The 25,906-nt window shown below is 40.6% G+C and overlaps 1 protein-coding gene across 8 annotated transcripts in view; it reads right to left on the bottom strand.

The window, feature by feature from the left end:
* LOC124381266 (sodium/potassium/calcium exchanger 2-like) overlaps nucleotides 1–25,906 on the bottom strand; it is a 64,674-nt gene that overhangs the window by 36,731 nt on the left and 2,037 nt on the right. For 3 of the 8 annotated variants that reach the window (XM_046842722.1, XM_046842723.1, XM_046842725.1), the window contains exons 2-5: nucleotides 23,961–24,856; nucleotides 3,733–3,771; nucleotides 1,780–1,890; nucleotides 1,576–1,684 (exon numbers count right to left, since the gene is read on the bottom strand). In XM_046842722.1, the coding sequence (XP_046698678.1) occupies nucleotides 1,576–1,684; nucleotides 1,780–1,890; nucleotides 3,733–3,771; nucleotides 23,961–24,752 (1,051 nt within the window). In that variant the 5' untranslated portion in view covers nucleotides 24,753–24,856. The remainder of the gene's footprint in view (nucleotides 1–1,575; nucleotides 1,685–1,779; nucleotides 1,891–3,732; nucleotides 3,772–23,960; nucleotides 24,857–25,906) is intronic. The other 5 variants (XM_046842726.1, XM_046842728.1, XM_046842729.1 and 2 more) reach the window with 2 other exon arrangements.

The raw sequence follows: 25,906 nt of genomic DNA, 5'->3' as shown, positions 1-25,906 counted from the left end.
ATTCAGCTGCAATACTTTGCAGTGCCTCTAGGAAAACGTGCCAAAGATGTTCTTTACTAGTCAGAGATTTTTTTTTATGTGATCCAGTTTATCCCAGAGCATATCAGTAGGATTTAGGTGCAGTGACTGGGACGTTCCATGATAGATTTCACTCCAGCCGAATGTTCGTTCTCCAAATAATGCGTACAGATCGTATGCTTCGGTTCATCATCTTGTCGTATGGTGAACTCAGTTTCAAAGTGTCGCAGTCTAGACAGAATTGCACGGTGTTTGGAACAGACACGTTGGCTCAGGATTCATTAGTTTCCACACCTTTGACAGGCACTGTATGTGTGTATGGATTGATCGGAATAAAACCAAAAAAAGAAATAAAGTGAAGCTTTCGGTGAAGGGATCGACGATATGACCGAAATATCATATCGCAACACAATTGAACATTTCTACGACACACAATATGGATCGCGACATAGACGTATCCTTCCTACCGAATTTACTGCAGTTAAACAGACGAAGTTTAGACGTGAGATGTTAAATGAGATTCATTCTGCTTTAGTATTTACATGAATAGATATTTGCATGTAAATGTGTTGAACTATTAAATCGATTTTAAACAGTACTTTTAAATACTTTAACATTAAATCAGATGATTTTAATATATCCATCATTTATTTATTTTAATTTTTTTCCCCCCAAATTGTTTTCCTGATACATCCCACCCTATGTTCTGAAGACGTGTGAAGGCCAAAACTGTGCTCAATCATGTGGAGGAAATGTGTGTTTGTGTGTATGTATATATACATGTACACTATATATAAACACACACACACACACACACACACTATTATTTCTGCACCTCAGCTTTTATACACACACTCTGACTCATTCACACATTTGTTACTCACCACAATTATACATAAACTGTATGGGTGATGCTGACGTGACTAACAGTGAAGCTCCTCTAGCAATCATTAACAAGTCATAAGCTGAAATAAAAACTACGATTTCTTTTTTAAACGTGCTTCGAGAGCAATCGGGGACATAAAGCTATATTCTTAATTACCAGTGAAATTGTTCCAGTGAGGAAATAATGAACGGAGGGAAATTCTTGGAACGTGAAGACCGACGTGTAGCAAAACACGTTTCACAGAACAATTTTCATGATATGAAAAGTATAAAAATCCAAAGCAAACAGAGAAAAAATGATCTCAGTAGGTATCGTTAAAAGTATGAAATGAACACATGCACTGAAAATAATTACCCCTGGATTTCATTAAAATATGAATAATTCATATCAATCATTAATATGTATGAGTATATATATGTAATATAATATATATAAAATACATGTGCACAAAACTGCTTGATAAAGACCTTGTGGATGAATGAATCTCCACTAATCTCCACAAAATCTAGTGGAACATCTTCCCAGAAGAGTGGAGCTTATTGTAAGAGGAAACGTGGAATGGGATGTTGGCTCCTTTTTTAACGCTTGTTTAATGCAATTTGTCACCAAGTTTTTGATGCAAGTGATCATTCGATTTATTTTGTGTGTCGGTGTGTGTTGGTGTGTGTTACCTTCACTAAGCGGGTCCAGTGTGTGGATCATTAGCTGAAAGATGCTGTTCCTCATCAGGCTGTTATGCAGCGATGCCGAGCTCCCGCCTCTCTGCAGCCGTGGCTTGGCCTGTGATTGGATGAGAGACCTGTCAATCAAATGTCTCTCTACAATGACTGATCATGAAAAGATGATGATGTATCAAACCCTGATTCAGGAGTCACCTGAACATCTGAACATCCTGAAGTGAATGACCCATGTTCGAATGGGGTGATGGGATGTAGGGGTGAGGGTGTAGGGAGCAGAGCCTGCTGATGTGGGAAAGCAGCACGGATCTGCAGAGGGGAGGAAAAGGGCACCGTTCGGCTCGCCGCCATGGCAACACGTCAGCTCTATTTGAAGGAGTCAGCTGCAGAGACTCTCTGCAGGTGTGTGTGTGTGTGTGTGTGTGTGTGTGTGTGTGTGTGTGTGTGTGTGAGAGACAGTGCTTATTCATAAACCTTGAAACGTTTCAAGGGCAATAATGACATAAAAATCGAGCATGAACTGTTGTGTTACATAAGTGTTACAGTAAAGACGTACAGTATGAACATTTTAGTAACAATGTTTCAAATAGGAAGTCAAGATGTTGTTTTTTGTATCTGCTTGTATCAGAAAATTCGATTAGTTTAAAAAAAAAATAATAAAAAATAATAATAATAATAAAAAAACCCTGACTAATCCTGACAAGACGACCACATGGTGCCGTGTGCTTTTCATCCATTTTCTGTCCTCCATGTTTTTTTTTTCAGGTTTCTGGTCCATCAGACACTACTGCTGAGATCAATCTGGGAAGTTCAGAGCCTGAACTATACATTTGCATCATCTGAGTGAAGAACTCACAGAATTCAGAGCTGCATAACCTGATTCTGAATACACACAACTTTCTCCTTGTAAACACGAATGTGTATTTCATCATCATGACTCTGTGATTATCAACAAGCTTTTCATGCTTCCATTCCACAAGGTGGCCTGTATGTTGTGTAGCTGGGTTGTGTGTAAAAGGCTTTTAGGGTGTGTAATTGTGGTTGTATGTGGTTTCGCAGAACAGTGTGTAGATAGACGTAGTTTAGCTGAATGTTGTGTAGTTGGATGTAGTTTAGCAGGATATTTTGTAGCAGCATGTTGTGTAGTTGGATGTTGTGTAGCAGAATGTTGCATAGATGGATGTTGTGTAACAGCATGTTGCATAGTTGTATGTATGTTAGCAGGATGTAGTTGGATGTTGTGTGGCAGCATGTTGTGTAGATGGATTTTGTGTAGATGAATGTTGTATAACAGCATGTTGTGTAGTTGGACGTCATGTAACAGCATGTTGTGTAGCAATATGTTGTGTAACAGCATGTTGCATAGTTGGATGTTTGTTAGCAGGATGTTGTGTAACAGCATGTTGTGTAGATGGATGTTGTGTAACAGCATGTTGCATAGTTGGGTGTATGTTAGCAGGATGTTGTGTGGCAGCATGTTGTTTAGTTTGATGTTGTGTAGATAGATGTGTAGATGGAGTTTGTGTAACAGCATGTTGCATAGCAGTGTTGTGTAGATGGATGTTGTGTAACAACATGTTGTGTAGCGGTATGTTGTGTAGATGGATGTTGTGTAATAGCATGTTGCATAGTTGTATGTACAGTATGTTAGCAGGATGTAGTTGGATGTTGTGTAGCAGCATGTTGTATAGTTTGATGTTGTGTATATAGATGTTGTGCAGATGGATGTTGTGTAACAGCATGGTGTGTAGCAGTATGTTGTGTAGATGTATGCTGTGTAACAGCATGTCGTTTAGCAGTATGTTGTGTAGATGTATATTGAGTAACAGCATGTTGCATGGCAGTGTTTTGTAGATGGATGTGTGACAGCATGTTGCATAGTTGGATGTATGTTAGCAGGATGTAGTTGAATGTTGTGTAGCAGCATATTGTTTAGTTCGATGTTGTGTAGATAGATGTGCAGATGGATGTTGTGTAGCGGTATGTTGTGTAGATGGATGTTGTGTAACAGCATGTTGTGTAGTTGGATGTTGTGTAGTAGCTTATCTGAATGGGAATCATGTTTTTCTATTAGTTAACACGCATACAAACAAGACACAACCAACAAGCACACGGAGAAACATGCAGACAAAAGACGTAGACTGGACCTACCGACAACTTGCTCTCGTCCTCCGTTGGCACTGGACTAACCTTTACAGAAACAATACAAAAGCGTGAGAGAGAAAGAGAGAGAGAGGGGTACAAAGGCAGAAAGAGAAACAGAAGACAAGGACGTGAGACGGGAACGAGTGAACGTTAAAGACTCCACGTAACACACAACAAAACACACAACAAATCGGGTCAGGTTACTGGGGTTTGTTACTCCGTTACATCAAGTCTCATTAGACCTTAAGTGCAGTGAGTTGAACGGTTTGTGTGTGTGTGTGTGTGTGTGTGTGTGTGTGTGTGTGTGTGTGTGTGTGTGTGTGTGTGTGTGTGAGAAAGCGAAATACAAACCGAATACACAAAACTACTGATTACATTCTAATAATAAATCTACCCTTTCACCTACTGCCAACTTCATGTGTTCTCAGATGGTGATTTCAGTCGTTATGATTTATATATAACTTTATTTAATGTGTTTATAATTTAATTGAATAATAATTTATTTACTTTTTTATGTGAGTTTTTGAGAGTTTTCAGCCCTTCGTGCTCTCTAACTGATTTCTTTTTGCCGTTTGCAGAAAACAATCATTTGCATACTGCTTGTGTTCACCTTTATTGTGTCTGCGGTCGTTATGTGCATTCGCAGTATAGCCGATAGTTAACTGGGGTTAATTATAATAAATGGACATTCGGTCTTCAGGATGAGGACGGGTTCCTTTTTGAGTCGGCTTCCTCTCAAGGATTCTTTCCAAAATGTAAAGTTACTGTAACACTGCAATACATTGAAAATTGTTCTGTGCATATCCCAGTGAAGTTAGTAACCTGGGGTCAGAGCACAGTCTTCATGACTGCACCCCTGGAGCACAAAGAGGTTAACTGAATTGCACAAGGGCCCCAAGAGTGGCAGCCTAAACCCCCAACCTTCTGATCAATAACCCATAGTAGCCTTAACCACTGAGGTCCCACTTCCTTATGAAGTCTCAGGGAGTTTTTCCTTGGCACAGTCGCCACTGGCTCACTTATTAGGAACAAACTAAACACTAAAACGTACACATTCCAACTTTATACCCTCTTAATCTCTGTAAAGATGCTTTGGGACAATGTCTATTGTTAAATGTGCAAATAAAAATGAACTGAATTGAATTTTAGGGGATATTGTGGAGGTGGTAGCTCACTGGTTGAGATATTGGACTTCTGATCAGAAGGTCGTGAGTTACATATATGGCGTTTGGCAGATGCTATTATCCAGGGCTTACATTTATCACAGAGCCTTGTTTAGGGGCCCAAGAGTGGCAGTTTGGTGTGGCTGGTATTAAACTACCTTCGGATCTAGAGTGGTTAATGCCTTAACCACTAAGCTACCACTGCTGGGCCCTTGAGCTTTAACTGCTCTGGATAAGGGCACCTTTCAAATGCTGTAAATGTTGTTTTAGTTTTATTTTGTTAATCTGAATCAGATGAATCTAAAGTCCTGCAAGAATTCACTCTACATCTTTACTTATCTAGAACCAGTTTCAATACCCACCAACTCCCCCTTTTCCATATTCCCCATACTGGAATGGAAGGGGAGCGGCATTAGTGCTTAGCGCTACATTAGCCTGAGCTGAGATTTCTGGAAGGTCATTTCCCTCAGGTTTTAAAATGCAGCAAAAATCAATTCCTTGCCTCTTGATGCTCCAGCTCCCCCGAAAGACTTTTATTGAGCTGTAATCTTGCAGACAGGGCGAGATTGCTCTGTGTTTGTGGGTTGGGGTGGGGGGTGGTGCACGCACAAAACTGCTAAAAATACCACTGTCCATCACGACCCAGTGAAACCGCCACACGTCGAGCTCACTCACTCCGAAGCTGCTGGCTGGAGGAGGACTTTAAAGCTATGGTCAGCAGGCTGGTGGAGGATCAACGCCCTCAGGCTCGGGAAATTGATGTCGATATTCTTTTTTTTAATGCATTGTATAAAGATCTCTAAAAGTGGTGCATCAGCAAACAGCAAAACACACACACAAACAGATTTTTTTAAGGGTGTGTGTGTGTGTGTGTGTGTAAAAGCAAATACAGACTTTATAGCCTTTTTTAATGGCAATTGGCAGATTTCTTTTTTATCCAGTGACTTACAATTACCTCATTTATACAACAAGGGGATTTATGGTGGTGGTGTGAACTCCGATCAGAAGGACAACACCTCAACCGATGTCCCCTTCCTTTCACTTTGTCACCCCACTACCACTTAAGGGCCTTGTGCAAGGGCCCTTCTCTTATCCACTAAGCAGTAGCAGCTTCATTATGCTGGGAATTAAACCTATGACCTTTTCAATTGGAAGACCATCATCTTTTTTTAAACCGCTGCTGATTTTCCATATTGCCCTCAAAGACTCCTGACAGACAATCAACGACTTTGAGAGGCACAAAACACACACACACACACACACACAACAAATCAAGTCGCTCGCTAATTAATGGCCTGATTTTCTTCAAGTAGATCTTATTATAGGAGACTAATTATGGTACCTTATTATTGGCCTTGTCGCCAACAAAGCAGCGCAGGACCCAACAGATCCCTAAACACACCCATCGGGACAGAGTCTTAAACACAGACGCTCACAGTCTCCGCATTACCTCGTGTGCAGGTCTGTTTGTTCTAGCTAGTTTGTGTTATCTTGTGTTAATGTATATTGTATGGCTGGATGGCTAATATTGGACTTTTGAGATGGAGGAAACTGCACTCTGTCAAGCTTATGAGGTGGAAATAACTGGGGCAGTTTGGGCTTAAATTATGTGGCATGAACATGGCTCAGAGTCCTGAACCTTTTCTTCTGACTTTGGTATTTGGTATGTTCAGGTTTAGTCTGGTTTTACTTTTCCGTAACTTTTTGCTTGTCAGCATTTTGACTTAATTTATAAATCCAGCAATGTGATTTGCCCAATAAGGCTTATACTGGGTTCCTGCTACCTTGTTGTCTACTCACTGTCTGTTACACAAGCACCATTTTCTTCCTATTTTCCCTCCTGGCAATTCAAATCCACCAAGAAAGAGGGACAACCAACACACCAACACCCTTAGACCACACTCGGAGGAAAGTGCTATCTGGGTTCTGCACTTATGAGCTCGCAATCACTCACGATCGGCCAGTGTCTTTGATTCCCGTCCACAGATTCCTAATTATATGTCAGAAATTATAATCATGGTCCTCACACAACTAAATCCTATCCGCCAGCTCAGTTCAAGTTCATTTTCAGCATATTTAAAGTGTGCTGTGGTCACTCAGTGGTTAAGGCTCTCTGTTACTGAATGGAAGGTCGGGGGGGTTCAAGTCCCAGAATTGCCGAGCTGCAATCTGTGGGGTCTTAAGCAAGGCTCTTAACCCTCTCTACACCAAATGTATCATGGTTGACCCCATCTTTCTAACATTACTGAGATATGCGAAGGATGAATTTCACTGTTCTGTAATGTTACCTTTTAGAAAGAAACCCTGAGGGAAAACGGCATAAATTCGTGAACTCCTAAATCCTCAAAACATTTTCAGTCATTAGAAAAAAAAAAAAGAGTTGGAAATAGGTGAAACGGTAGATTATTCATATGATTATATAGATATATATAGATATATTATATATTATATAGACATATAGATTATTCAAATCCCAGCACCATGGGTGGGCCCTTGAGCTTGGCCCTTAACCCCTCTGCCAAATGGCATAAAAATTTAAAAAAGCCCTCTTTACCCTTCTACCTTTATTTAACTGGACCGATACAAGTTTACACTGTACACTCACAGATAGAGCATTGGATTATGGGTAAATCCAGTGATAAATTGACACCGATTCAAAAAACAAGTGAGCTGTGGAAGGTTTCAGCCAGAAAACTTGGTGTTGAAGTAATGTGATGTAAAAGAGGAGAAGAACTCGTGCTGTGTTCGTTTCTTTGCGACGGAAAAGAAAACAGATGGGCGATAAATGAATAATAAAAAAAAAAAACAGCTGTGGGTTCAGGCCTAGTTTCTTCGTGGTATTTTGGTGCCTCGTGTGTAGCACAGTGTGTGCTTTAATTAAAATCGTGACGAACGCAGCCGCTTTGTCCTTCTGCTGTCGTAAAAAAAAAAAAAAAAAAACAGCTAAAGGATATGTAGAACTTTGGCTTGTTTGATGGAAAACAACGTTCGTGACGAAATGTGTTGCCAGATTTAACCTAAAATATGCAGCTTCAGAAAGCTTCAGTCTTCGGTGTCATAAGGATCGTTTCTCTATGATTTTTGCTCTGCCAGATGCTAACCAAGCTCTCATAGTTTCCTCTTATCATGTCACCATTTTGCGTCCAGTTCTTGTTTTGCTGCCTGATTGTGTTCGCATATGGTTTGTGTTTAGTTCGTGTTTAGATTGCGAACATTCCGGCGTCCGTTACTTTAACACCATACGACTTTCAAACTCGTACAGTTGTCGTTCTGTATCATCATCATCATTAGTGATTTGTTTTTGGATGTGGTGTACACACTAGACATTTACCTCTCGTCTCAGACAAGCGAGATCTCCGAAAATAACCCAGAGAGCTGTCTGTCATGTCTATCAGGCCAGATGGGGAAGTAAAAACTGGATGTGCTCGTTTTTACAATATTTTGTACACGAGCAATAAGTGCTGTATGTTCTGCAGATTGAACTGGAGGTACATGGTATCTTGGGAAATAAAAATTTTCATAAAATGCTGCTTTATAATTGGCTGTTCTTAGTGTAGAGGTCACAGAAAATAGGTTCAAGATAGAGGAAACTACGCTGCCATGCCGAGCTTATGGAGTGGACTAAACTGGGGATTCCCAAGACTACTCCATAGCAGGGCATCTGAGGCTGAAATTATGCGGATTATTTGTTACCAGTTTTCCACATCGACTTTTGTCATATTTTGATCCTCATTATAAACCAAATTAAGCTCATACTGGGTTCCTGTTACCCACTTTGGTCACTTCCCCCATATTTTCTTAACTTGTATAATCAGGATCTTCAGATAACTAAATCCTTTCCGCTAGCTCAGTTCAAAATTCCTTAAAATATATGATTATCGGTGGTGGATAGTAAGAAAGTAAATGTAACTGCTTACTGTATTAAAGTAGCTTTTTTACGTATCTGTACTTTACTGAAGTATTTCCATTTGTAAAGACTTTAACTTTACTATATTTTAAAGTTAAATATCTCACTTCTTCTCAACTGCATTTTCCAAAATCAGTCGTTTTTTTTCTGGTCTCGTACTGTGTGTATTGTGTTGTATAGTATAGTGTTATTTATGTCTGTACTTTTGAGAGTCACAAACAGCTGGAACCTAATTCCTTGTGTGTCCAAAAAAAAAAAAAAAAAAAAAAGATGAAATAAAACCAGTTGTTTTCCTGTTCTGTTTACAGGAAGATGCAGCTCTACCTCTGCCATGTTAATCTGTATTTTATGTGACTCTCAAGACACGCCTCTGTCTCCGTCCATAGCGTTGTGATACGTCATTCGCGTAGCAGCAGCGTTGCCGAGAGAACGCGCTCGAGAAAGGGTTTAGTGAGGAGAAATCTAAAATATCTGACAAATTATTGTTATTTTTGTGAATAGTAAAAGTACAGCGCATCTACTAAGAATTATAAAAAATTTTTTTTTTTTTTTGTACTTTTATGCCGATGCACAGGTTATTGGATTTCCAGCATCTCCTTGGATTTGGATTTTTAATTTTCTTATTTCTGAGATTTCAAAAATACCTTAATGGGTCTTTCTACAGTAACAGACTGCCCCACTGAAGCTGTTTATTAGAGCAGTTCTTGTCTATGCTTAATGGATATTTACTCGTATAATAAAAAACTATTTAGCCTTTGCATGACTCAACAAGTACAGCATATGCACTGTATCTAAAAATAAATAAGTGCAGCCTGTTTTAGTGGTTTAATTTGTTTCACGGTGAAATCAGCTAAATTTACAGCACAACAGTGAGTCAGCTCTTAGTCAACACACACACACACACACACACACACACGCGTGCGTGCACACACCTCAGCGATACATGCATGCATGTCGAGATCACCTTGAAACCTTGAATACAGTCAGAGATCCTCTCTTGGGCCCAGACTAAAGCCTCTAGACATCCATTTGGGTGATTTTAGTGAGTCAGCTCAGTCATTTCGATAATTAGCCTTTTGCAGAAGTAATTACAGAACCTGATTGCAATCTGCTCTTTCTCTATTATGCAGCGCCAAAACCACACATCCACTCACACCCACCATGTACTAAATGAGGAATGAGGAACCTGCGAGAACGTCATACATAGAGTACATAATCTAACAGCCCAGTCTCACTGCGTTTCGTGATACAGTCACGAATTGTAATCTATTGATTCGTGTATATAAACACGAATTTCCCTTGATTTTCTATGTAATGTATTTCAATAGGAAGTCTTTTGGTGCCTCCACCAAAGTTTTCTTTCTACCACTAGATGATGACGCTGTATTGTTTTTTTCTTGTTTGTGATAGATTTTTTGAACCATTACTCAACATTTCGTCGGTGGTTCCTCCGTGTTAAATACGGACGCCCACGTTTATTACAGTATAACCCTAAACCTAATTCTAAACCTAAATCTGACTGTATATTTTCTGCCATATTCTCTGATAAAAATGGGGAAAAAAGATGACCTTCGGCATTTCGGTCGGCATTACCCATGATCCTCCGTCGCTATGGAGACGGAACCAGACGGAGGCAGTCGTGCTGAGTAACACGAAAAAAGAGGGAAATTTGAGTCCGTTAACGCGAATCTACAGACAGACAGACAGACAGACAGACAGACAGACAGACAGACAGACAGACAGACAGACAGACAGACAGACAGATAGATAGATAGATAGATAGATAGATAGATAGATAGATAGATAGATAGATAGATAGATAGATAGATAGATAGATAGATAGATAGATAGAAGTTTGTAGACACCTGACCATTAGCTTAGTATGGTCCCCATTTGCTCTTATAATAACTTCCACTCTTCTGGGAAGATGTTCCTTTTGTCCTTGGATAAAACTGTAGATGGATTTTAACACTTTTTTAATACTTACTAAAAATCCATGCATTTACTTTTGACAAACATTAGAGCATAGTGAAATACTTTCGTCACTTATCCCAGCCGTGTTCGGACGCTGGGGTCCCCTAGAGTACCGAGGGTTAAGGGCCTTGCTACAGAGGCCCTAAAAGTGGCAGTTTGTCGATACCGGGACTTGAACCCCCGACCTTCTGGTCAGTAAAGATTTTGGTATTGACAACAAGGTTTAGGCTACTTGAATTGTGCCCTCGTGACTTCTAATTAATGAGTTTGGATGAAGATTTTCAGGGTTTTTTTTCTGTGTTTTTTTTCTGTTTTGTCAGGAAGAAAATACACACACACTGCAGATGCTGAATGAATAATGGTGGAGTTGTTCTAGAATGGTTGCACCAAGGACATATTAGAGATTTTGCAGCCTAAATATTATAGAGTACAAACACACACACACACACACACACACACGGCAGATCATATCATGCTTCAGTAAGGGAAAACCGTGTCCTTGGTGCAGTGGCTGTACAGTGCCTACTACATTAGCTTATTACCTCATCTTTTAAAATAGCTTGCATTGATTGAGCTTCAAATTTCTCTCTCTCTCTATCACTCTATCTCTCTTTATCCCTTTTCCTCTCTATCTCTCTTTCTCTCTTTCCCTTCCTTTCTCCTTCTCTCTTTCTTTCTGTTTTGCCCTCCTCCCCCACCACCATCTTCTACAGGTGACCTTGCAGCCTTGGACTAAACGGAGACGTAAATCTTATTTAGATACATGCACACATGCATGTGCGTGCGCACACACACACACACACACACACACACACACACACACACACACACACACACGATACACTGCAAAAGGAAGTCGACAGAACACAGAGTTGTATTTGCATCCAAGTGTATATGGGTGGGGGTTAGTGTGTGTGTGTGTGTGTGTGTGCGTGTGTGTGTGCATGTATCCGAGTGTGTGTGTGCGAGCGTCATGCTGCAGCTCCAAGCTGCACATTTCCATTCGTCATTCAGAGCATTTTATGATGGAGATGAGCTCTGGCACTGACACAATGATCCGGAGCAACTGTAATTAAGTCCAGTACACAATGCATACACACACACACACACACACACACACACACACACACACACACACACACACACACACACACATGCATGTCCGCATAGTTAAGTTTCCACGGTGACAGGCTTTTACTAAAAGCTTATTAAAGTCTGAAGGCTCATTAAAGCTTCATGGACATAGAAGTGTTTCGAGCCCATAAGCAATAAATCGCTGGGTGACTCAACCCTCAGTATCTCAAACTAATCCTGAGGGATTCTGCTCACTAGGTCAATTCATCTTCACGTGTTTATTCCCTTTTTCTGTCTTTCCAATGAAAGAAAAAACATTAGCTGGTCATTTTATGTTCAAAGTCTTCGATCTGGACCCTGAAACTTCCTAACCAGGTGTTGCACCAGGCGCTGAAGACTTCTTCAATCAACATTGAATAACCATCTCCTCAAAGCTTTGGAGATAAACAACCTCTTAATCAAGACTCAAAATACGAGGTGGTATCAAAAGGACTAGTTTTGTAACACACCAGCCGATGGCAGCACAAGACTTCACACACAGTCACAGGGAGCACCGACCTTCATAAATCATTGTGCCAAAAGACATCGAGAGCTGTGCAACCGGTGCCATTTTGACCATGTCTGCAATTCTCACAACAAAGATGAAGATTCAGCTCAAAGGTCCCCCTTTTGAGTTGCGTAGATCCGCCATGGATCGCAGGAGGCGCTTGACACGCTTCGAAAAGAAGACTTCCAGGACAATTTCTAGAAGTTGCAGGACTTCTGGGAGCGCAGTGTTGCTGTGCAAGGGGATTATTTTGAAGGGTATAGTGCGCAAATGTAGAAAAAGTACTTCATGTAAAGACATGGGCATGGAGAAGTTGGTGTCAAATCCATTATGATCTCAGATTTTGAGATAATTTATGAGTTGTTTAGGAGCTCCAACTGACTGTAGAAGACTGTAGAAAGGTTATAACTCAATCACACACTCGTGATATTTCCCACTCTCCGGTGTTTGTAATGTTTTACATCTCACACTCTTGGTGTCACCGAAATGAGAATAGTTTCCCCTTTTGAAATCTGGTTCCTCTCCAGGTTTCTTCCTCATACACTCTAAGAGGGTTTCTTTCTTTCCTTAAGAATCTTCTTCTTCTTCTTTCGGCTGCTCCCATTAGGGGGCGCCACAGCGGCTCATCCGTCTCCATACCCCCCTGTCCTCTACATCGGCCTCTTTTAAACCAACTACCTGCATGTCTTCCCTCACCACATCTATAAACCTCCTCCATGGGCTTCCTCTTTTCCTCCTTCCTGGTGGCTCCATCCTCAGCATTCTCCTACTGATATACCCCATGTCCCTTCTCTGCACATGTCCAAACCATCTCAATCACACCTTCCTCACCTTGTCTCCAAAACGTCCTACATGCGCTGTCCCTCTAATAAACTCATTACTAATCCTGTCCATCGTCGTCACTCCCAACGAACATCTCAACATAGCTCTGCTACCTCCAGCTCCACCTCCTGTCTTTTACTCGATGCCACTGTCTCTAATCCATACAACATCTCAGGTCTCACCACAGTCCTATAAACTTTCCATTTCACTCTCACAGATACTCTTCTATCACAAATCACTCCTGCTATCACTCTTCTCCCTACACACATTTAAATATAAGTGAACTTGGTTTTATATTGTGTAAAGCTGCTTTGAGACACTATCCATTGTGAAAAGTGCTCTAGGAATAAAATGAATTTACATGTTTTTAGTGTTTATTGTTAGTACTCTGTGTTACTATAGGAAAACGCACTTTGTTTGAATGTAATGAAATTTCATTTGTAGAGCACTTTTAACAATGGACATTGATGCCTGTATACTTATCCTTTAGTGGAAGGCCATCAGGGCCAGCAAGGCCTTCTGCAGGCCTAAACTAAAATCAGAATCACTGACTTTTGTTTTAATTTGTAAAAATTATTAAATTGCTCCCAATACACTCTTTATTTCATACCGTTGTCTCTTTAAGTATAATTTTACATTAAAGTTTTGATCCAATCAAATTTAGCTTTAACCAAACAGATTGTGACTTGCTGACTCCAGGGCCATCTAGCAGGCGTACAATAACGTCAGCATTTTCATGTCCTTCGATCGGATGGTCAGAGAGCGCACTAGTCAGAGCTCGCAACCCGCATCAGTAGCAATGAGCACAATCTTAAATATGTTCATGTGGACATTGCACAAAAGCTGACAAAGGAAAAGAAACCGATTTGGGCCCAGATACACTTACAAGATGGACTTTTTAGGAAGAGCTGGACGTCGTGAGGGAAATTCGGCCCAAACAGTTCAAGACAGTTTATGACAGTTTATTCAACTGTATTGCACCGGAAATGCGGGAGGTGCAGTTGTGGCTACAATGAAAGGAGACTTCTTGTTCTTGTGTTCATTGTGTTTCTTGCTTTAGTAATGACATTTATTCTTACTGTATGAGATTCCGGTCTGTGATGCTTCTCTATAATATTGATGGTTTCTATAGACGTGGCATCATAATGATGATATTAAGAGGTAATATGATTTAAGTACAACACCACTGAATGTCTGGGGGTAAAATGCACAGGCCACCACTGAAGGAAAAACTCCCTGAGATGTATTGTACTGAAACATTGTGGTAGTCTAATGATATTCATTAAAGTCCAAATCCAGTCCGGACTTATTGAACCTCATAGTGCACAAAGCAGTCACATTCACAGGCATATTAGCAGATGGCGAAATATTTAAAACAGCTTAATGTGATACCAGGGTTCAATTTCAAGTCCTCGTGAAGTTTATTTCCAAGACTAATACAATCAGTGCGTGTAATCAGCGGCCGCTGATTGCTTAGTTTCACGCCCCACATGGGCTATTTCTTAAAATCGCATTAGGCTGGGAAGAAAATTTCCTCAGGCAGGTAGATATCATCTGTGAACGTTAACACTCCGAACTGGATTTTAATTAGGATTTAAACAACCGTATTCAATCTGCAAGACGTGCGTATAATCTGTTAGGGTAATCTGTATGAGGGATTTTTTTAGCTCGAATCCTGGAGACTGAAGTGTTTCTTGCACCCAAAACACCTCATCCAGGTTATAACGGACTTTGTGATGAGGTTATAGCCCAGATCAGACACGCTAGGGGAATCCTCTAATTCGCATTTGCAAGATGGAATTTGAGGTTCTTTGCTGCATTGTACATTTTAGGGGTGGAACTACACCTGGTGGGTGGAATTTTAGATGATATTTCATCTTAATTTGGGGTACTGTAAAGGTTTTATCTTAATTTCCTTTTGACACACCGATCAGCATTCTTAGAAACCTTAATGTGAAAGATGTGACCAAATAATATAACGCAGCAGGAAGAACACAATTTGCATTTCACTCCCTGGCCTTTAGTGGTGTCCTACCTGAAATCAATCCACCTCTTAATACCATCATTATGACACTGCAGATGTGATCAATATTATAGAGAAATGCAGAATAAAAGAGCGCTTCATCACAGACAGGAAGAATACAGTGAGAATTAATGCCATAAAGCAAGAAACCCAATAAACACAATTCAACACGTCTCCTTTCACTGTAGCCACAACTGCACCACCCGCATACATCATCACTAACAGAAACATCGATATTCACCTCATAAAATCAGCCCGTGCGTTTCTGTGTATTTTTTCCACATGTTACGGTTTTACTGGGGATTTGAAATGAAGGAAAAATGTGTTTTTGTGCAAATTTTACAGGAAAGAAAACACAAAGGTATAAAGGATTTATGTTTTGGCCAAAATTTCCATACAATGTCAGTTTTTTCCTTGAAAAGTCCATCTTGTAAGTCAAGTCAAGATAAGTAGCTTTTACATTTCTGCTATATATAGCTGACGCAGAATGCAGTGAAAAGAGACAACGTTCCTGCAAAACCCTGGTGCAACATAAAACAATGCAAACCAAATCGATTCTGCGACCATAAACTGCGAACCATAAACTGCGACCAAATCGATTCTTCTCCTCCGTCAGCTATTAAATACAAATGGATAGATCTGAGCTTGTGCAGTTTGCTACAGATGCGGGTTGCGAGCTCTCTGACCATCCAATCGAAAGAAAATGCCTACCTTTTTGGACGCCTTCTAGATGGCCCTGGTGTTGCCAACTTGAAATCTGATTGGTTAAAGCAGAATTGTCAAGCAACATGCGTTGTGATGCCTGAAATCTGATAAGACAACGTAAACAGACACTACTAGAAGCAGCACAACCGAGAGAAGTGCTATGAAATAAAGAGAATAGACTATTGGGATACTCCTGGTAGATTGTGAGTGATTGTGAATGCTCCATGTACTGTATACCATCATCTCACAAATTGTTTTGATTAGCAACCCAAAGCAACGGCACCCAAAATCCTTTACTTATAGAGGACTACGAAAAGATATAAAAAGTTTTAGAAAGTGAATTGAAAACAACATATCAGATATGATCCTTGCTCCCATTGAGCGCTGCATGTTGGAGATCAACTCACAGAGTTGAAGTCAACTCACAGAGCTCTGGCAAACTTCTGTGTTTTTATGTTGTGTTTGTGTGTATTTTTGTTTCGGTTCATGTCAGGTTTGTGCCTCCATCCAGTTTGTGGTTGATGAGTAGTTTGTGTATTTGTACTCCATTTGAACTTCCATTTGAATGTTTTTGTCTGTGTATCAAGAAGACTTTTGATCCGTGCTTTGATTTTTTGGTTCCAGACTTGTTTCTTTTGCTGTTTTGCCCTGTACATGGCGTATGCTGACCTGTGCGAAATGAACTTTGCCAGTTCAACATTCATGCTTTTGCTTCCTATTGGATTTGTCAGCCTGTTTTCTATAATAATTTTTACCTGAAACTTTCTCAACCTATTTTCTTTTCTCTTATGTTTCTTTCAGTGGTGGGCCGGCTGGGCCAGAAAATTCTTCTTAAACTCTTCTTAAACTTAAATTATCACTTTCCAAGTTTGCCTTGTAGAATTCAAGAGTTATATTTATATTAAGTTTGTAATTTTGTGTACCAGTGTAGATTTATTCATTACTAGAGACTCAAGCACTTTTGTTCATCGCTCTGGATAAGGGCGTCTGCTAAATGCAGCAAATGTAAATGTAAACACTATCAGAAGCACTCACCAACATTTACAACCTAAATTCTAATATTTGTTCCATGAAATTGTATTAATTTATTCCCAACAGTTTATTCTCTTTATTTTGTAGCGTTTCTCTTGGCTGCACTGCTTCAAGTACGTGTATGTGGATGTTAGATATTTTGTCCTATCAGATTCCATCCACACTTTGCAGCCATGTCAGTCTAATCTGCCCAGGGCCTAATCTGCTAGCTGGCCCAGATTAGCGTTAGCATTTTCCGTTCTCTGATTGGTTGGTCAGAGGAAAACTGTTACAGCCAAGTTTGATAAGCAAAACACGTCTGTAGCGCTCTGCCCACAATGGCTGACGAAGGAAGAGAAATTGATTTGAAGAAAAAGCTAGTCATCGTGAGGAGAAGGTTTGTTCGCCACTTCCAGACCAGTGAATACGAGCGGTACCACTGGATTACAGCCTCTGAGGGGCGCCGCACATTATAAGTCTGCATCTCTGGTGAGTAGGTTGTATTTTATTTACATTTTTAATGTTTTTGCCATGTTATTAGACAAATATTGATTCTATACTGCTCCAGATGTTGTAGGTGCACAGTTGTGGTTGTAGTGTAGAGGTTTGGAGTCTTAACTGGCTTTTTTGCTTTAGTTAAATGGTTTTCGCCTCCATATGTGAAATGTCTCTCTCTCTGTAATGCCACATGTTATATTGCAGTTTTTGTATTGTATTGTATTGATGGTTTCTATAATTGCAACGTGATAGTGGTGGTATTAAGAGGTGGATTAAGTCGGGTACGTCCCCACTGAAGGCCCAGGTACCAAATGCACGGCCCGCCACTGGTAAAATCTCTTTCACCATCATTTCCTGTTTTAAGGTCAGCATAAAAATTTGATGTTTAGTGCTGGGATTGTTTGTAGATTTGATTTTAAGCGTTTCATCGACACTTCAGACAATTCAAAGCGAGAGAATGTGTGTGTGTGAGAGAGAGAGAGAGAGAGAGAGAGAGAGAGAGAGAGAGAAAGGGGTAGAAGTTTGAATGAACTTCTGAAGTATACTGGTTAAAGCAAATCATAACTCTAAAACTTAATCAAAGCTCATTTAACTTAAACTCATCTTGCCAGAGAGAATCATTCCCCAGATCCAACGAATAAAGAATTGCTATTTGTTTAAAATATGATGTTGGAACACCACAAACACCGGCTCTATCCACGTCTGAAAATTGCTGGTCCACGCTGAAACATCTGAAAACCCTTATGTAACTAAAAGTAAGCAAAAGCACCATGTTATGTTCGTTTGGCATTTAATTACTTTCTATCTCTTTAAATGAATGAAATTTGAGAATGAATGTTTCACTCCTTTAGAAATAAATGCAGTCTGGAGGTTGCACAAAGCTAGCATTGAACTTCAACAGCGCTATCGAGCTGAACGGCAACAACGCCATCTTGTTCGATTTGAGACGTCTTTGGATGCGGTGTAATACAATTTTCCGTTCACTTCAACTGGGAAACCCAAACCTGTTCCAGCATGGCAATGCCCCTGTGCACAGAGCAAATTCCATTAAGATCTAGTTTACATGGTTTGGAGATGAAGATCTTGAGTGGCCTGCTAAATACTTTGATTTACTTGAATGTTGTGAAGTACTTTTCACTCCTCATCCCTGCACATATGGACCCCATACCTTTATTTATCGCACTGCAATTTATGGTAAATAGAATAGAAGAAGAATAGCCTTTATTTGTCACATATACATTAGAGCAGTGAAATTTGTTCTTCGCATATCCCAGCTTGCTTAGAAGCTGACACGGCGCCCCTGGAGCACAGTGGGTTAAGGGCCTTGCTTAAGGGCCCAAGGGTGGCAAACTTGGCGATACCGGGACTTGAACCCCCAACTGAGCTACCACTCTCATAGGCCACTTATGCACTTCTGGTTAGATTCTAACTGCATTTCATTGGCTCTGTACATGTACCATGCACAATGACAATAACATTTAATTAAATTCTATTTGTCCATGCCTATGTTGATTAGAGTATTAAAAACGTGAAAAGTTTTAATTTAAGGTACATTTAGAACAAAAGTGCGATTAATTTGCGATTAATCACGTAAAAGCTCATGGAAATCGTGCGATTAATTGCATTTTTTAATTGATCGACAGCCCTATTCAAAGCTACTCAAGCATACAAGCACAATCCAAATACTGTCCAATGAAACATTTTAGAATCATTTTGTAGCTCAAAATAAAAGTTTTGATCCATATACGGTCATGAAGATTCTGTTTTATATTTTTTTTCTTCCAATGACTGTATCCAAATTACTAAACTGATTCATTCATCTGAGAGAAGCATTTTGTGCATTGCTCCCAGGAGGATCATTAAAATGTCAGCACAGCGTGGATTCCTGTGGCTGCGGGGAAATTATACGTGCTTACACGCTTTTTTCAATCCTCAATTTTTGTATACAAATAAAAGTGTTGTTGTTTTACCATTTAGCGGTTTACACACTATGCAGTGAACAAGTCCGAATCTATATATCTATAGATGAAGCGCTGCATGTCTTCTAATATTCTTGCTAAAAAAGATGCACACACTAATTAATTCAATTTGGAGAGCACTTTTAACAATTTATATCGTCTTCAATAAGTATTACAGAATATGAATTTCAGCACCAGAAATTATTCCATATACGTTTAACCCATAATGATTGAGCCAAAGTCAAAAATTTCAAAGAAAAAACTCCCTGAGATGCTTCAAGAAAAAAAAAAGATTGGGGGGAAGCAGGTTTAAACGAGAACCAATCCTCATGTGCACCTATATGGATCAAAAGTATTGGCACATTGGTTTTTCCAGGTATTTGTGGTGGTTCTCCAAACTGTTAACACAAAGTGTATACTATATCCTGCCAACTCTTTGCCTTCTTTTTTTTTTTTTTTTGGAAATTTGAGAAAATTTGGTACGCTTTTTACCAATCTAGCACTATTTTCATCAAACTTTGGAAGCCCCTTCATGAACATGTCCAAACTCTCTAGGGGGTGGTGGTGGTAGTGGGGGGGTGTTTGTTGGAAGAGGGGGTGGAGGGGATGAGGGAAAGGTAAAAAAAAAAAAAAAAAAAAAAAGAAACCAACAAATGTACCAGTTCAGTGCTACAACAATATTAAATTAAAACCAATTGTATTAGCCTTTAGATGCCGTAGCATGACCTTTTCCCTTCACTTGAACGAGGAGACCCAAACCTGTTGCAGCATGACACAAAGTGGACAAACTTCCAACTCCATGAAGATCTGCCTTACATTGTTTGGAGCTCCAAACATGGATCCACTGCTATAGAGCTCTAAAAGCTAATTGAACACCTTTGGGATGAGTGTGAACCTTACCTACATAAGTACCTGACTTAATTAATGAATCTCCATAAATGTCCACAAAATCTAGTGGAGGATCTTCCCAGAAGAGTGGAGCTTATAATAACAGTAAATGGAAAATAAATGTGGAATGGAATACTTAAAAAGAAACGCAAACCATCTTCATTCTGGGCAACATCAATAAATAACAGAGGACTAATATATGTTCAAGCATACAGTACCTAATATGTTCTTTTCCTGGATCTTTAAACATTATTTAGGTTCTTACTAAAAGTTTGTAAATCCAGAATAAATAAACCTCAAATCTTATCTGTCACACTTCAAAGTTTTAAGTAGAATCTTCCAATGCAGGTGTTTTGAGAAGCTAAGAAACACTAACCTTTCAAAATGTACTTGAGACACTTTTTAAGGTGTTTTCTAAATTCTAAATGCGAAATTACAGACAGGTTTCGATATGGACTTCATCGCGCTAGCAAAGGCAACCCTTCTCGATAACACGGTTCTAGAAGACACCGTGATGTCTCTTAGTAGGACACAATTTGTTCCTCTTATCTAGTTTAAACGATCCTGCATTAGCCGAGAGCCCCTTCATGGGCTACGTTTCCGCTAAGACGGGGGGCGTGCTCTTTACTCGCTAACCCTAACTCCGAGATCATGCATCGGGAAAATTCAGTACATGGCAGCAATGAGTGCGGAGTGATCGTGTGCTTCACTCTGAAGTGCGACAAACTCATAGAGCAGATCAGACTGATTAATAGATCGTCATCCTGCAGCTGCCAAAGCAGCAGAACATCGATGACACGTTACCAGGTTCACCTGCCACTCTATAACACACACACATTCAGACACACTGATATGATGTTCTCTCACTTTCACACAATCCCACACATGAACAACATCCTGCGAGTTTCTCGCTCCCAATCATCTCACACTGATATTCATGCCAAAATTCACATCTTACTTAACAAGGACGATTCAGGCAGTTCCGCTGTACTGACCGAGCAAATGAAACGACTAATGAAATGACTACGGGAAGGTCGTAGCTCAGTGAGAAAGACTCTGGGTTACTGATCTAAAGGTTGGGGGTTCAAGCCCCTGGTATCGCCAAGCTGACACTCTTGGGGCGCTTGAGGTCCAGGGGCATTGTATTATAGCTGAACCTGCGCTCTGACCCCAGCTTCCTAATATCTGTAAAGAAGGAATTTCACTGTTCCATAATGTACATGTGACAAGTGTAAAGCACATTCTTGCTTAGTTAAACGTGCTCCTCAGTGACTAATGTTCCTGTCCTGTTCTTTTGTTTGAAACTGCGTGATTCATCCCTACCTCTGGATGGAGTTTTCCTCAATTGGAGACCACTCTGTGTGAAGAAGGTTCCACATGAACACCCTAAAATCCCTGAGCAACTCAACAACGGATTGTATTAGTCTTGGAAATAAACTTCACGAGGACTTGAAATTAAACCCTGGTATCACATAACACCCTAAAGATCCATGAAGTTCCTGAGCACCTCAAGACTGAATTTAGACTTTAACTAATATCAACAGTCTACTACAATGTTTCAGGACCACAGGTTGCATGAACAGCGCCCATCATTGAACAGTACACCTCAGCAATAATGGAACTAAAATGAATGGGTTCTGGTTTAAGTCTGGTTCCTCTCAAGGTTTTAAGTCTCAGAGAGTTTTTGCTTCGCGACGGTCAACACTGGCTTGCTCGTTAGAGATCAACTTACAATTATAAAGAAACTTCATTTTTGAATGCAACTTTGTAACCACTTTTATCTTTGTAAAGATTGTCCATTGGTAAAAGCGCTCAACAAATAAAAATGTATTTGGTTGAATATATAAATATACAGATTTCCCTGAGAGTTTGCCCACTTGCATAGACTTCAATATGCACTTTATACATTACTCATATTACATATAAATTTAATTGATCAGGCAAAGAAAAAGGAAGAGTGGTAAAGGAAGAAGAGAGATGAGTAAAGGACAAAAGAAGGAGAGATGAAGAGTCATTTGTTTTACAATGGACAAAAAGAAGAGTAGTGCATTTTGAGGGAAAGGAGGACGAGCAAAAATGGGAATTGGAGAGAAGATTGGAAAAAAATGGGTGAGGGAAGAGGAAAAGAGGACCAGAGAATAAGAATGAGGAAAGTAAATAAAAGGAGTGGAGAGAAAGTGTAAGATAGGAAGTGAGAAACATTGTTTTTTTTTTCGTTTGTTTTTTTTCCCAAATGAACGAAATGATCCCGGGATGACGTTCAGAGCTCAACTTAGACCTCGATAGACACGAGCCTAAGAAGACCTTCGTCCTGCTGAAATATTATCCGAATGTGTTTACTGTCTGTGAGATTGAGCGGACGGAGTTCGGAGTATTAATCCGGCTCTACACTATAAGGAACATAATCGGCGATGATTGCAGGCTTTTGTGTGCTTGAGTGAGAGGCAAGCCGTCTCGCCTGCTAACAGTACCGCTACCTGTTGCCAGGCAACCTAGAGGGTCGACTCTTCGGTGTGCGATTTGTGGTGGTGAACTCCTGAAATTTCACCACGGATTTTCACTTTGTCACCCTTTTGTGCATTATCAAACTGTCTATGTCTTGCTGTCTTTTTCTTTTTCTCTCTGTCTCTCTCTCTCTATCAGTACCAGGTGATCAATTCTGAAACACAGATATGCAGATCAGGGTAAGATGGAGGGAAGGAGGGGTGAGTCAAGGACAAGAGGATAGAGGACATGAGGTGAGGACAGGACAAGCAGAAAAAGAAGAAGAAGAGTGGAGTAAGGAGAAAGATAGACAGAAGAAAAGAAGTTAGTTAGAGGATTGAAGGATAAGAGAGGGATGAATAGGGAGAAAAGAGATGATTGAAGGAGAAAAGTGATTTTAAATGGAGAATATGAAGGACAAATAGAGAATTTTGAGGAAAGGGTGGAGAAGCAAGGATGGGAAATGAAGAGGAGAGTAGAAAGAGAAAAGCAAAAGGGAAGTAAAGATTAGGTAAGGACAGGACAAGAAGAAGATGAAGAGAGGAGGAAGAAAAAGGTAGTTAAAGCATTGGATGATAAGAGAAGGATGAAAATATATATGTGTAATAAAAAAAGGAGCAGTGGTAAAGGAAGAAGAGAGACAAGTGAAGGTAAAAGAACATGGGATGTAAAGTAATTTATCTTAAGAGAAGGAAACAAAGAGGAGAGGAGAAGACAAGGAAAGAAAAGTTAAGCAAAGATGGAAATCAGAGAGAAGAGGAGATGAGATGAGAAAAGAGAGGGAAAATAAAGCGAGAGAAGAGAAAAGTAGAGAAGAGTAATAACAAACAAAGGAAATTAAAGGATAAAAATAGAGAGAAGTGAAGAGGAGAGAAAAGCACTGGAGGAAAGAAAAGGGATGCAATGGAAGTGTGAAATAGGAAATTAGATACAAATGAGAGAAGAGAAGAGAAGAGAAGAGAAGAGAAGAGAAGAGAGAAGAGAAGAGAAGATGAAGGATTTAAGAAGCGAAAGTTAAAGTTGGAAAGGAAACCAATGATCAATAAAAAAAATGGTTTTCAGGCAAAGGAGGAGAGGAGAAAAGAGGGATGAAGGAAAGAGCAATTTTGAAATGAGGAGGAGAGAAGAAGAAAAAGGAGTGAGAACCTTGAGGAACTAGAAAAAACAATAGGAAGCTCACCTTAGGCTGCGTCTCGGCCACCTCCACCACCTGGTTGCGGTTCATCAAGCCCTTAACAAACCCCTCCACCTGGGAGTTGAACTTCATGAAGAGCACATAGGCGGCGTAAGCCAGCAGCAGTGTAATGCTCTCCCAGCAGCTGATGTAGTTGTCAAGGAAAAAGACGATGAGCATGATCAGGTCAAGGATGTAGAAGGAGACATCACGGAAGAGCGGCCACCAGGTCAGGTTGAGGATCTCGCGCGAAAACACCGCGCACATGCCGATCACGAACAGGATGTTGAACACGGCCGAGCCGACAATTGTGCCGATGCCAACGTTGCTGTGCGAGATAAACACGCCGATAACTGAGGTGAAGAGCTCAGGGGCGGAACCTCCGGCCGCCATGAAAGTCGCCCCGGCTACGTCGTCCGAAATGGCCAGCTTCTCAGTGATGACCGTGAGGGCAGGGACAAAGAACTCGTCGCACACGAGGGCCAGCGCGATGAACATGTACAGCATGCCAAGCATGTGCAGGATCACTGCACCTTGACGACGCTGTTCCAACGTGAACAAGTCCTCGGGGTAATCGCCCTGGTACCCTGAGGCATTGCTAACACTAACTGAGAGGAGAGTCCTGTGAGGAGCAGGGGCATGAGGTGTCTCGGACTGGGTGGAGGAGAATGGGGAGGAGAAAAAGGCACCAACGACAGAGAAGGAAACAGAGCTTATTGCCAAGATCCCAAGGAGGAGTGCAAGTACCCGTGCAGATCGGAGCTTCCTCCGGACAACGGGGTGTGATCGTTGACCCATGATGCAACACTCGGCTTAGTACGTCTTAGCACACACGATACATGCCGCTGCTGTGCAGGAACTCCGGAAGATCTTTACCGCTCCAGTGGTTTCCTCATAGTAGCCTGGAAAGTGCAAAAAAATGGGGAGAATGGTTACTTGAAAGCCTACAAGGGAATCGACTTGGTGTGGTACACAAACAAACCAAAAACACTTATTTTTTAACAGGAGGGAAGTTACCACCACTCAGGCGAGCTGAATTTGTACAGCTGTTTCCACTGTACAAATTTGCTGTACATATCATGTGTGCTCAGTTAGAGACCACCTTCCACATGTGGTTTCCAGGAGCAGCAAAGCACCAGAGAGGTGGTAGCTTAATTGTTATGGCATTGAATTTTGGATTTGGAAGGTTGTGAGTTTAAATCCACCAAGCTGCCATTGCTGGGCCCTTGAGCAATGACCCTAACCCTCAAGTGCTCGGTTGTAAGGTGCTCTGGATAATGGTGTTTGCCAAATGCTGTAAATGTAAGCATGAGGGGAATACACTCAGGATGCCATGCTCATTCTCACCTAGACTTGCTAATCCTCCTACTGCTTGAAAAATGGGAGAGCCCAGAGGAAACATGTGCAGATACTATGAGGACATTTAATAATAATGTGAGCTCGGGCTCGACCCAGGAACCCTGGTAACCCAGTGTTACATGACATGCTTGACCAATGATACCCTTTGAAGTATGCAGAATTCCAGACTTTATGTGGTCAGATCCAAAGGCCAATGCCTTAACCACTAAGCTACCACCTCCGCAAACCTCTTGCTTCTTCCCCAAAAGGAAACACTTCTTGGTTCTTTATTCCCAAACTTGTTTCTTCACCAAACTGTTCGCACAAACTCTGAGGCACACAATTGTGTGAGATGTCTGTGGATTCTGTAGATACTTGAACTAGAAGACCCAAACCTGTTCCAACCTGTTTTCCATGGTTTGAAGTGTAAGATCTCCTGCAATACAGCTCCAATTGCTTATTAAACAGAAGTGAATGTGAATGCTGACTGCATTCCAGTCCCTTTTCAGTACCTGGCTTTACTAACTGGCTGAACGAATCTTCACAAATCTCCACAAATCTCCACCAGCACACTCCAAAAAATCTAGCGAAAAATTTTCCCAGAAAAATAGAGT

Source organism: Silurus meridionalis, chromosome 28 (assembly GCF_014805685.1).
Source record: "Silurus meridionalis isolate SWU-2019-XX chromosome 28, ASM1480568v1, whole genome shotgun sequence".
Classification (NCBI taxonomy): Eukaryota; Metazoa; Chordata; class Actinopteri; order Siluriformes; family Siluridae; genus Silurus; species Silurus meridionalis.
The sequence above is the reverse complement of the archived record's forward strand: the minus strand, read 5'-3'. Positions and strand labels throughout refer to the sequence as shown.